Below are 13,660 nucleotides of genomic sequence, written 5' to 3'. Positions count from 1 at the left end.
GGTGGACTTTGTGATACTGGATGTGACTGTATGCCACATCCCTTAGTGGTGCAGACAGCTTTGATCCACATTTTGGCCAATGGTACTAATTAAATACAATGTTTCACAGTCAGGCTGGTTAATCCTCAGCTAAGAAACATATGACACTTAACAGAAATGAACAGCAAAGATGCAGAGTTCAGTTTTGTCCCATTGTTTCCTGACTTGCATACTTACAGTCTCCATACAATTTAGAACAGTCTCCAGGTTGCCCTAATGTTATAAGTATTTTTTTCTGGCAAGGCCTAGGGAAGCAACAACAATAACTTTTATATTGGTGACAAGGTTACTTACATAGGAACAGGCATGCCAGTACCACTGGAGTACAACTTGCTTTCTTTCATCTACTAAAATTACAGTGTTCTAAGTGCTCTTCCATACAGCACCATTAATGATCTCCTGAAGAGAAAGTTTTATAGCAAGGACTTCTTTTCTTCTATAATTGTATTGTTTCCTTTCTGTTATTCTGTCAGTAAATCTGTAATTTTAATATTAATCATAGAATCTGACAAAAATTTAGGTTGGAAAGGACTTCTAGAGTGACCTAATTCAACCTTATGCTTAAAGCAGGGCTAACAGACCAGTTTGCTGAGGGCCTTGTGCAGTCAGGTTTTGAACACCTGATGGCTACAACTTGGTAATGCAGCCTTGTATTTAGGCAGCCTTCATTGCTACAATGGTGAACTTCCAATTTATATTTAGATTGCTGACAATCAGGACCTCTAGTTACTTCTTTGCAGATCTACTGCCTAGACAGTCAGTGCCCATCCTAGACTGCTGCATGGGACTATTCCACCCTCGCTGCAGGACTTTTCCTTCACTTCCGTTCAATTTCAGGAGGCTCCTGTTATCAGATGCTTGTCTAGGTATCTCTGAATGGCAGCCCTGCCCTCCAATGCATCAACCACTATCCAAATTACTGTCACCCGCAATCCTACTAGGCACGTATTCAATCCCATTGTCCAAGTTGTTGATTAAGACGTTAACAGTATCATCCCAAGCATCAATCCCAGAGGAACACTGTTGACTACCACTTTTTTTTTCCACCTACTGGAAGCTCCAGGTATTCTACCCCCATATTACTATATATGGTATAATATACTGTCGTTGAATCACAAAAGGAAAACATGGCAAGGAAGCAAACAAACAACTTATCAGCTATAGGTATGTGAAAAGCAGTATTTTAAACTCTATCTTTAAGAATCATACCATGATTTTTTTCAATCCCTGATTCACTAATAGGAATTTTCTGACATCTTTCTATCTTCATCCTTCTTCAGCTGATCTTCCTACAAGGATAATCCATGCATCCCTAAATGCATGGGTTCCTTAAAATATGCATTTTGTTTAACAACAGCTAAGCATGCTTTTGGAAAACTGCAACCAGTCAGATAGTTTAAGTAGCCAGGTAATCTTTCCTGGAGTACATAACAGACAAGGCTATTTCCAACACCACCTTCTCCTTTTAAAGCCATCTGCTACAAATTGTGCACTAAGCTCTACTGGACCATTTTCAGTTTCACTGCAAGAGAAGGAACTAAGTCGTCTTAGCAAGGAAACATTAGAACCACTGCAAACATCACTGCCTTAAACCAGATGCAAGACTCTTTGTTCCCACTATTGTTCGCACAGTACTTACCTGTTAATTTGTCATGCCTTGATGATCAGAAAAATGAAAGGAAAAAATAATTTATTTATTGTAAGGTGAGATCAAAGAACCCAACTTTGATCAAGTTATAGATATCTGGACATTGGAATCAGAGAGTAAGAACACTCTTGTTTTTTGTTTGTGCTACTGGATTCAGACAGTGCGGAGGAGAAAACTGAGAAAAAGATGCCTGAAGGATGGCTGAAACTGGATTTGGCAGCTGTCAGAGGGAAAGAACTGAGGTCACAAGGAAAAGCTAAAAGGTTCAACAGACATAATCAAGTCATAGATGCATATATGTCAGTATGTGTATAAAATACATTATGTCACCATCAATAATTATTGTAGAATATGAGCGCACAATAAATTCTACCATGGCAGTTTATTTGTTCATTTCCAGATAGAAAAACATTAAGAAACTTTGCCAAAGCAAACAAACTGTAAGTGCAAATAGACTTTTAAATCACGTTAATAACTAGAAGAACATCTGGTACAAACACTGTCAACTTTCCATGCATTCTTAGATAAGTATTTGTGGTTAGTGTTTCAGCTGCACTGGGCTTTTTTTTTTTTTTAATTATTTTTCTAATGAACTATGCTCACAGTTCATAAATGCTCAAAGAATGTTCTCACAAAATAAATAATCATGAATAAGCTCTCCGTATAAATTTCTCACCCCAATCACTCCTTTGCAGTGCATCTTCACGTTTAACTCCCTGATGTACAACTGTGGTGTGAGCTTTTGTGAAGATGGTAAGCAAGCTGTTTCTATACAAGCTACCAATTACTGCTTAGTCTTGACAAATCCACTCATCCACTGGTAAAACAGAATTAAAACATGAAAATAAAATAATAATCTGATAACAGTGAGAAATAAAAACATGAAGTACCTTTAGTAAAAATACCAAGCTACTGCCAATGACCAGCACAAATCGGGCTGGTGCCCACTGTGGAACAAAGGTCTGGAGGAAGGCAAGCCGTGTATCATCACATATTCCCAGACTGAATAGGCTAGTCTGTGGTACTACTATTAGAAGGACATAATCAGAACACTTGTTATACATTACTGAGATCAGCAGCACAGCCTTTACAATAACTGATGTAGCTTACATTCCAGTTGCTGACATAGACATTAAGATTGGCAGAGGTTTCTGTACCAATAAAACAGGTGGACCAAGAAAAATATGATATATAGAAAATAATGATTTCAGGTTTTTCTTAATTACAAGAAAGCCAGTCATATTGTATCTTACAACAGTTTATGTCTACTTCTTACAAGTAGAAACACTGAAGTTGTTTTTAAAGAATGTTAATCCCAAAAGAGGAAGAATGTTTGATTTTGCTGTAAATACTTTGAAAATCCTAATTTCATCCTGCCACTGTTGTTTGGTGTCTATTAGACTGAGCTCAGGACATTCTCACAGTAAATGTAAAATTTTTACTTTTTGTCCTCATAGCACTGTTGGCAGGATCCTGCAAGGTCCCTACAGAATTAAAGTGATGCTCTGCTGACTGATTTGTTGAGCCTGAAGTGTGAATTCCATAGTTTGCATGAACTACCTACACCTTTCTGCTGCCAGCTCTGCTCTTACATGCCAGCGCACATCAATCCCAACTTGCAATACCCTGAATATTACAGTCCTTGGGCTATCCTGAACTGAGCAAAACCACTGTGCTAAAATACATGAAGATTCCCCAGTGTCCACAAAACTTCATACTGGACTGAAAAGACAACAATTTAATTGACCAGTTGTTGTCAAGCAAATTACAAACAAAAGCTGCAGATAGACAACATAAGGGTAATAACCACTTACTGGTTTAAGATCATTAAGCTTCTGTTCCTCAAACATACAAAACTGATCAACATTTCATCATCATAAAATTATTATAATTTCAAACAATTTTTGTTGACTATAAAGATTAAAAAAACAGCTTTGCTCCTTCCTTATTTATTCTGGAAAATATATTCTATCCCTAAAACATACTGAAGTGCTTTACTTCCACTGGTGAGCTTAAGAGCTTAATACCTGTCCATACATAGTCTAAGGAAGTTCTCAAAACCCACCTAAAGACGATTTTAATTTTGGAAAATTCACATTTAAGAAGATACAAGATCCATACCTTCCATTAATAAATTTTTCAAATGCAAATACATTGTTTATGCACTTATGCATTCCTCTATGATGTATTCTTATGAAAAGGTTTTATAGGTTGTACCTTTTATATATTCTTTTAGAAAGAAAAAAATTATTTAAATATAGAACACATTTACTGAAATAAAAAAAAAGAATATTCTTTTGACATTTACTGGATCAAGCTCTGAAGAATAGAAATATGTTACCAAAAAGTAAAATATTCGTAGCAAGATAAAACCAGGATAACATTAAATATTGATACTCAGATGAAACATATTGGTGGTAGCAGTAAGGCAAAATCTGGCAAAGGAAAATTAAAACTATTGCTGGTATGTATATTACCAATTCCCCATACAGGTGTCTGTGGACTAGAGACAGAACTTAGACATAAAGGATGACAAGTGAGTAATCCTGTAGCAGAGGTACAGCTTTTCATTACTGCTTCTTTACTCCTGTGGTCATTTGATTTTAAAAGTAAAAATACTTATTTTCCACCTTAAGGTAAAATAATGTTGCTTGACTAAAATGTTCCCTTGGGAAAAACAAAACAAAACCAAACCAACAACAAACAAAAAACAGTGGAAAGTTTTCCTTAATGTTTAAATTGCTGACCAACATTACTGGTTACACTATATTTAAAGAGAAATGAGCCTTTCCTTGGCTATGCTGACTGTCCCATACCATCAGGAGATCCAAGAGACTGGCAGTGCCTTCTTATTGTCCGTTTGCAGCATGGGACTGTTCATCGGGTTACTAAAGCAATTTTCAGTTCATACCCTTTTCTGAATTTAGTCTATGCCAGCTCCAGGATAGTAATACAGATTAGTTGCAATGAGGTATCAGAGAAGTTTCTCCAAATACAAAGGTGCAAAGCTTATTAAATTTTATCTTTACAGGACTATGCACGACGCGATATAATTATGACTGTCAAGGCATAAGACTGAATGGAAGAAAGTTAAATAAACCAACTGTCTGCTTTCTCAAGAAAAACAGATATACACAGATTATAAAAACCCACCCTGCTATAATCACAAGATTAATACAGTAGTTATCTACCAACATTTCCTCCTGCAAATGAAACAAATTCCACATGAGCTTCTGAAGCAAAATACTATTCCTGAAATTTTTCATAAAATGTACAAAGACAAAACAAAGTACAGTTCCATGGCCATTATACTAGGTGGGTTTGCAGACTCAAAGAAATTTCAGGAAATTTAAACAGATGCCATAACATCTTGCTTAAATCAGTCTGCACAACACAATAATTTGGACTGGACAATGTATTACACAAGAGTAGTGTTGGTAAGGAAGGGATATATAAATTTTTTGCAACAGAAAAGGTGAGACTTCATCAATTGCCAGAATGGTACTAGCTTGGCAAGAGGTACCATATTAGGAATAAAGCTTTTTATTCAAATTTTTGGTTCACTTTTCCATGATACTTTACTGCCTCCTTTTCATACTTTTAAATAGTATGTAATATTCTATTGAGTTTGTTATTAATTTGAAAAAAAGAACAGTTCTTCAACCTTGCTGTACATTTAAATGGTTAAGCAGAACCAAGAGCCTCAAGACGGATTTCATTAAATAAGCATTTTAGGATTGACTTACCTATAAAAAAGTTTGAACTTGCTCACTTTAAACAAACAAATTTCAAATATCCTTGGATGTTCCTAAATTGTGTTTGTATTCTAGGCAGATTATAAAAGTGTATATGCAACACAATTATTTGGTCTAATTATAATATACAACAAAAGTAGGCTGTTCTTGAGATTCTCTGCAAAGAATAATTTAACCTATCTTATGATCACAAAATGAAAGACTGATGCAGGTTAAGTTTTTGTTTTGTCCATAAATTTTAAAAATATAAATTCAAAATGCTCATTTTCAATTTTTTTTTTTTTTTACACATTTCTTTTGCACGTTCAGATGTGAGAGAAGGAGACTTTATAACTGTACTCATTTCAGTAAACTGACACATAGTTCACATGAAGTAACAAAGATTCCCTACCTTGATGGACTGACTGTAAGGTCCTATGCTAGCAGGCGCCCAGTGGGAAATGCTCTGTACATGCATGACCAGTTTTTCATCATGTAACACATCATCCATTGCAATGTCATACTTATGTGCAAGGCAGTCAATGCAAAACAGTACTCCGTCAGGTAACAGGGTTTCCACACATACTCTGAAAACACAAGACAATTATTTTTTTCAAACAGAAAGTTTGCTTGCACAAACTTTCAGCATTTATTTTCCATGGGTTTTTTGTTTGGAAACCATGTTATGAAATTTTGTCAGGAACATAAAACAAAAGCTATGGTATCTCAGTAACCTGCTAGCATTTACACTATTATCTCCTCTCCAAATAATGATCAACTTCAGACTTCCAGCAAGATAAATTCCAAGGAGAAACTAGCACCATAGCCAATGGCTTATTTCCATTTGGTTATTTTTATGATGTGTATTACTTTATTAAGAATACATGAGTTCTTCTATTAAAAAACCCTTGACCACACAAGTCTGGAAATGCCAAATAAGTTATGCTAAGCAGCCTTCAGACTGAGTGTATCACTCTCATATTCTTACCTCCATGCATTTTTCACTGAATCTCCTTCCAATGGTTGGACTAGAGGTTCAGGTTTCTAAAAAGCAGCAGCTCATTGTTCCTTTACACCCTTCGCATTTTATCATGCAATACTGAGCATATTTTTCTGTTATACTTCAAGTTGCATGACAGACACAAACTTATGACAGGACTGAAAACCTACTTAAGCATTCATTTTAAAAGTTCACTTTTGTTTGCTCCAAGGAAGACTGAGTGCCTGGATGGACAAACAGACAGACGGTCTGTTGTGTGCGGCCAGTGAAAAAGCAGGGGGGGGGTGTGGTGTGTGTGGGGGGAAATCAACATTTCAAAGCCTGAAAAATAATTATATTTGCAGTCCATGTATAAAAAAGTCATTTAGCTCCCAGCAGGAATCCAACAAAAAATTACTTGTTCTCTTTACATATCAAATAACATAACCTTACAAAATTCTTCTCATCTTGCTTATTTCTTCCAAGAAAACTATTTTTCTCCCCTCCTCCCACATGCAAATATAGTATTTTTTCCTCATTACCATCATCATAAGCATGAATGAATGGATTTTCTGCTTGGGCTGGTAAATTTTCAAGACAATTTTGCAAATTTAGTGCAGATCCACACTCTTGAGTCAGTGCTTCCAGCATATTGCTTGTGAGAACTCCCACAACCAGGTCTCTGTGCATAATGCAATGATGCAGCCATGCAAAACTGCTGTATAATTTTTCTTCTGGACAAAAATGCAACATAAATCTGTTTGTTCCATAAAAATAATCATAAAATGCTATTTTCCTGCAACTTCCTAATCTTTCTACCTGTTATTTTAGTGATGGAAGACTATGTGGCTGGCTATGCAAATGTGGAGGCTTAAAATATGCAGCAGCTTGAGAAATGAAGGAAGCTGAATCGGGAGAAGTTAAGTGTCATAAAGAGAACTTAAGATACATAGGAGTGGAGACTCATTTTGTGTAGTTTACAGCTGGGACTAGATCCCTCCTCTGAGGGCACACACAACCAACACTCCGTCCCTCTGTGATTTAGTAATCCCAGCCTACAATCAGCCTCTTCCTGCTCTCTTTTAGCCTCTTCTGACACCCAGACAGTGTAGGAGAATGTGACTCTATGATGATATACATTATCTTAACAATGTCTTTTAACTATTTGTCATACTACACTTAAAATTCACATGCTTATACTATACTTCATATTCTGTAATAAGAATATAAAATACACTATTTTACATTAGAAAATTGCTAAACAGTTGGTTTCAAAAATATGAACAAGACATGAGGTCTGACCTCACAGCTGACCCCGCTTTGAGCAGGGGATTGGACTAGACGACCTCCAGAGGTCCCTTCCAATCTCTATTAACCTACGATCCAAGTTGAATTTTTCAAGTTATAGCAGTTCTGCATACTGAGCATATTACTCAGATGCTTAAGAACATGAATTACTGTAATAAGAAATAAGCCCTTTTGACAAAGGCGATAAAGAATTTACAAATTGAAAAGTAGTTTTAACACACAACTTTTAAAAAAACAGAACAAAAATTTCACGGGCTAGGTGTTACCCAATTTCCAATGGAAAAAAAACCCAACACACCCAAATTACACAGGAATCACATACTGCATACCTAGACCATCAAGCTGTTTCATTATGTCAGAGGTGGACTTGGATGCAACGTTCAAGATTCTGTACAACTGATATTAAAAAGCCATGATTTGGGGATCTATGAATGAAAGCGTTAGCATCAGTGTATTCAGAAGTCTGAAATAATTTCTTTTCATACTTGCATTCTTACTGAATACATAAATGCAGCTAAGCTACCCACTAACAATCATTATCTGACGGAAGCACAACACATTAAGAACAACCACATTGGATCAAGCCAAAGATCCATCTAGCCCAGTACTCATCTTCAACCACAGCCAAGCGCATATAAGCAGGGGAAGAAAAGAACAGAGTAAGTATATATTGGTACTGTCTTGAAATAACTCCCAGTATCTCATGATGTGCATCTCAGGCACCTCCTCCGCTAACAATTTTGCTTTTGTACTTAACAAAATGAACAGAACAAGGTGAATAAGGTTTGTCACAAGGACCTAGAAGGTTCTAAACCTCATCACTTTTAGGAAGACTTAATAATCATTGATAGTAAGGCTTCAGTAAGGCTTTTGACACTGTCTCCCATAACACCCTCATAGAGAAGCTGTTGATGTATGGGCTGGATGAGTAGATAGCGAGGTGGATTGAAAACTGGCTGAATGGCCAGGCCCAGAGGGTGTAGATTAGTGGCACAAAGTCTCGCAGGTGGCCAGTAACTAACGGTGTACCCCAGGAATCTATACTGGGTCCAGTCCTGTTCAACATCTTCATTAATAATCTGGATGATGGGGCAGAGCGTACCCTTGGCAAGTTGGCAGATGATACAAAACTGGGAGGAATGGCTGATACACCAGAGGTTTGTGTTGCCATCCAGATGGATCTCGACAGCCTGGAGAAACAAGCACACAGGAACTTCATGAAGTTCAACAAGGAGAAGTTGAAAGTCCTGCACCTGGGGAGGAACAAACCCATGGTCCAGTATATTCTGGGGGCCAACTGGCTCAAAAGCAGCTTTGCAGAGAAGGACCTGGAGGTTCCTGGTGGACACCAAGTTGAACATGAGCCAGCAATGTGCCCTTGTGGCAGAGGGCTAATGTTCAGAGCGGCGTTGCCAGCAAGTCAAGGGAGGCAAACAAATCCCACCACTACAAAAGAGTTGTCAGTTCAATCAAGGCACAGGGAAGAACCGAGACTTGCAAAAAATGTATTCTTCTGTAAGTCCATACAGGGGGGGCATTTATAAACCTTATGGTATATATTAAGGCAAGAATTTCCAACCCTAGTGTTTTTGAGTTGAGCAGCCCTGATGTGATTACTCCAAAAGGCAGCAAAAGCCTGCTTCTAAGTCTGCGAGGCACAAACATTTGGACAAAAGCTTCATAAATATGGTAACAATAATTTAGTATATTACAGTGTATCATAAATATACTATATCAGTAGTCTAAATCCTACCTTGCTGGTGGACACAAATCAAATTCTGTCACATAAACAGAATTTATAACATTGAAGTCTTTCATGCTCTTCATATACAGATGAACCAAAATAATATCCTTCAGTTTCAATCCCTCTGAAGTCATATTAGCTGCAGGATAAAAATAATATAGCTGTTAAAGACAGAATATTTTAAATGTGTATAGAAAGACAGCATAGGCATCCTGGTTTTGTTCAGCAAAACCAACTGGTAATAACCTAACAGTTGTCTAAACATGACTGAAGGCTTTGCAACATACAACCTTTCCCCACATAATACCTATTTTTTTCATGAAATTCTCTCTCATGTTAGTTTTTCAAATATACAGAAACAGAATCAAATAAATTTTATCCACCCCGAGCAGTGGTGAATTCTTGCCCCAAGAAAACATATCATGCATTAATGCATGTAGATATGTTACAGGCCAAATTCCTTGTATTCATAAGTTTTATTATCTCGTATTTTTTTATTTTCAGTCTATGACAGCTAGTAATCTATAAAGGACTTTGAATCACAAAAGTAGAGAACTGGAAGGGACATAAGAGGTCCTTTAGTGCATCACCCTCTTCAAAGAAAAGATCAAATATTTATATGCTATTCCAGAGGGATGCTTGTCTAAGCTGTTTTTAAAAATCCTCACTGCAATAATAATCTCCACATAAACAAAGAGTTATAAATAGCAAGACAGACAACAGGAAACAGAAGTGGCCACAGGAGAAATGAAGGAAAGATGAGAGCAAAGGAAAGTTCAAGCAGACAGTTAAAGAAAAGATACTGGGAAGTCAAGATCATCTGAATGTGTATGCATAGAAAGTTCCAGTCACAGCACTTAAGGAGAATGTATTACTCTTTCATAGTCAATACCATAACAAGATATGTGAATCAGCTCTGCAGTGTGGACCTTTTGTAACTCATGAGCAATAGAAACTAAATGAAGACAGAATCTTCTCTGAATATAGAACATATATAATAACAGTCCCATGTGACCTAACTTAAATGAGCTACGTAAAGTTCTTCTCAGTGTAACTTTGGGGATCTCATCCTTTAATGTTACAGTGTCTACCTGTATATACCTATATATTTGTTTTCCAGTGGAGAAGTACAAGAGTATAAAGACAATCTCTGTTGGCTGTTGCCTTAGTGCAAAACAAATACCTTTTGTGTAAAACTTTCCTGTGCTTTTAAAGACAGTTCAGGAGTTGGCACACTTCCATAAAGGTTAGTTTGGCCACACCAATACTGAATTTTGCTCTAAATGTCTCAGCTTTACTTAGTCATACTGCCATTAGTGTTGGCCATCTGAAGAGGGGAATTCTCACTGACAGAAAATGAAGTGTATGCTAAGTGATATAAGAGATTATATAGCAACTGACATAGAACTCCTAAGAACTCAAGATACATCTCCAGAAATATCAGCTGAGAAATTAGCCCACAATAGTAATTCTGTCCAGAAATATAATTGTATTTGAATGCTGCCTGATAGCAATCACGAGGTCAATGCTATGTCATCAGTCAAGAAGGAAACAAGGACATTTTTCAAATTTCCAGCCGGCATTTTAGTCAAGAAGAAAGAGTTTTGGCCTGCAGTTAAAAGTTCTGCAGCACTATATGGAATACCGGAGGCGAAAAAAAAACCCCAACAAATCGACACCCCCCTTGCCACCCAGGCCAAAATTTAAAATGCATAAGCTAACAAACTAACTCTAATTTGTGGACACATAACAGTATTAGAGCAAGTTGAAGGCAAAGAGATTTGGATAAATTCATAATTTCTAGCTTTATTTAAAAAAATCTTCTTAAAGTAATTAAAAGTACAATCCCCTTTTCCCCTGCATGAATTAGAGGAATGATGCAAAATAATTTCTCTCTAGCTTGTTAGCAGAATAAAACTGACCTCCCAAAGCACTCTATCTAGTAGAAAGGCATAAATGATGAACCAGTTACCAACCCACCACTTGGGTTCTTGACAACAAGTTCTGTTTCCCAAGGAGAGGACTCTTACACAGCACATCTCCAGGATGTACAAGGAAACCATACAGCCTTTCTGTTGAATTTCAATCCATTCACTGTTCCTAATAATTTATAAAATATGATCCAGTGAGACTCATCCTTACTTAGGCAGAACTGCCTATAAAGAACTGACTCAAAAGATAACATTGGCCGAAGTGCTGCTTAATCTTTTTAAATGGGTTATCCAGGATCCTTAGGCTGAGAGCCACAAAAGACAGTATCCAAACTGTCTACAGGAAGTAGCATTTTAGAGTAAATTTTCTTGTAATAAAAATCTACATAGTTCCCTTCAAGCCTATGGAGCTTTGCCATGGTACAGCTGCACCAGAGGTGCTTTATATAGAAAGCACTGCAATCTTTGTAATCTTCCAATCATATCTAAAGAAAAGTTTAACAAAAGAGTTTAAGAAAATAAATGTAAACAGTAATGTACTGCATTCCCTCCCGTTCTTGGCTTCATGGGAGAATTCTATCCACTTTACAGAACAACCATGTTTCATAATGTCTAGTCTAGTAATAAATTTCCATTTCTGAATCCTTCTGGCAGCACTTATCCTCTTTAGAGGTGATTAAATCAGTTAACCCAGCAAAGAGGTTAAAAGGAGTGTGCTTATTCCATTCTCACAGCACTGAAGACTGAACTGCTGTATAGACCGTAAGTATGAGTTCAGAAAAAGCCTTGTGCGTATTTGCAGATCAGTTAAGATCTCAGAAACAAATTGTTTCTTTTGCCATGACAGAACCATAATTCATTCAGTCTTCCACACCCACTTCCAAAAAGAGAAAAACAAAAGAAAATGTGAGAACTGACATTTTCTACCAGGGATCAGAAAATTACAATTTTTTTTTTTACTATAATACAGCTAATGCAAGTAATTTGCTGAAAGCAATAGGCTACTGTACTAGTCAGAGACACAATCTTTTTTGACAGATGTTAAGGCAAAAATATATAATGTTTGTACTGGCAGATTTCCATTCAAATATAATAAGAACAAAATAAAACATTACACAACCCTTTTGCTTAAATTTACAGATTATGCCCAGAAGATTTACACTAAATACTATTGTCTTTTACTAATAAGTTTGATCACATCCACCTTGCTGATTTCCAAGCAATCAAAAAGTAGCTTAATGACCTTCTACAAAGTCCAACTTCTTTGCTTCTGAAAAAAATTCTAGGGTTTCTTTATCATCCTATATTCAATCATGAATACTCAGCTGCACATGCAAAAAATAAGATTTTATAGGACAATACCTCACGCAAATTCATGAACAAGAATATGAGCCTACCCATTTAGATACTAGAAATTCTTTTATGAATGGAAAGAAGCCTGTATAAGCATGCTTTACTTAAAATTTAGAATGGAAAAAAAAAACCCAAAACAAAACCAAAAAGAAAAACATGAACATTTTATTTTCTATGTCAGTATCTTGTAAGAGGGGGATAGTAAGGAACCTGGATTTCATGATTCCCAGGATAGCAATTTCTCCTTTACATTAAGAATATAAATGAGATTTACTGCTACTGACCTAATCCTGGATGCCAAAATATGCAACAGCTTTCTAGAAAACTTAATTTAAAATTATGGTAGCTACAAAAGTGCTTTAGCAAGTAGACAGCATCCATAGCACACATGCACACTCATACACATAGTATATATTGCAAGAAAGCTATAAAGCAAGTTATAAAGTGAGTAAGTACTGTGGAAATAGTGTTGTTACAGTGATATGAACACTACTCTGGCTTTCTAGGGTCTTCAAAAGCCAGTCAAATTATGATGTGTTTAATATTAAAGCTGGCAGTCTTGATATCAATGATTCCAATCAAATGCAAAATGAGATGGCAAACTGACAACCACAACATTTAAAGTTATAAAACCATATGACAATACAGATTCTTTCTTAATACCATGTTAAAAACAGTATCGTTAACAGCAGATAATGCATTAACTGAATAAAGCACCTCGGAGAGCAGAAAATGCTTCCCTTGCTGCCTCTTGAGCATTTTTGCCTTTTGATGGAAGGAAGTGGGCAGTGACACCTGAAAACCACTGGTAACCACTCAGGGATTTTCCTGAACTTCCAAACGTCTTAGCTATGGGAAATGAAGAACAGCACTATGATTATAATAATGAAAGATTTCAGATTAACCCAGAATATATTTTGAATT

General features: G+C 36.4%; 1 protein-coding gene across 3 annotated transcripts in view; it reads right to left on the bottom strand.

The window, feature by feature from the left end:
- Positions 1-13,660, bottom strand: part of DPH6 (diphthamine biosynthesis 6) — a 218,904-nt gene that overhangs the window by 114,129 nt on the left and 91,115 nt on the right. For all 3 annotated transcript variants that reach the window (XM_075503048.1, XM_075503049.1, XM_075503050.1), the window contains 3 exons: positions 13,454-13,585; positions 9,462-9,591; positions 5,834-6,008 (listed from right to left, as the gene is read on the bottom strand). In XM_075503048.1, coding sequence (XP_075359163.1) covers positions 5,834-6,008; positions 9,462-9,591; positions 13,454-13,585 — 437 coding nt within the window. The remainder of the gene's footprint in view (positions 1-5,833; positions 6,009-9,461; positions 9,592-13,453; positions 13,586-13,660) is intronic.

This window comes from Mycteria americana, chromosome 5 (genome assembly GCF_035582795.1).
Source record: "Mycteria americana isolate JAX WOST 10 ecotype Jacksonville Zoo and Gardens chromosome 5, USCA_MyAme_1.0, whole genome shotgun sequence".
Lineage (NCBI taxonomy): Eukaryota > Metazoa > Chordata > Aves > Ciconiiformes > Ciconiidae > Mycteria > Mycteria americana.
This window is presented reverse-complemented; position numbering and strand designations above follow the sequence as displayed.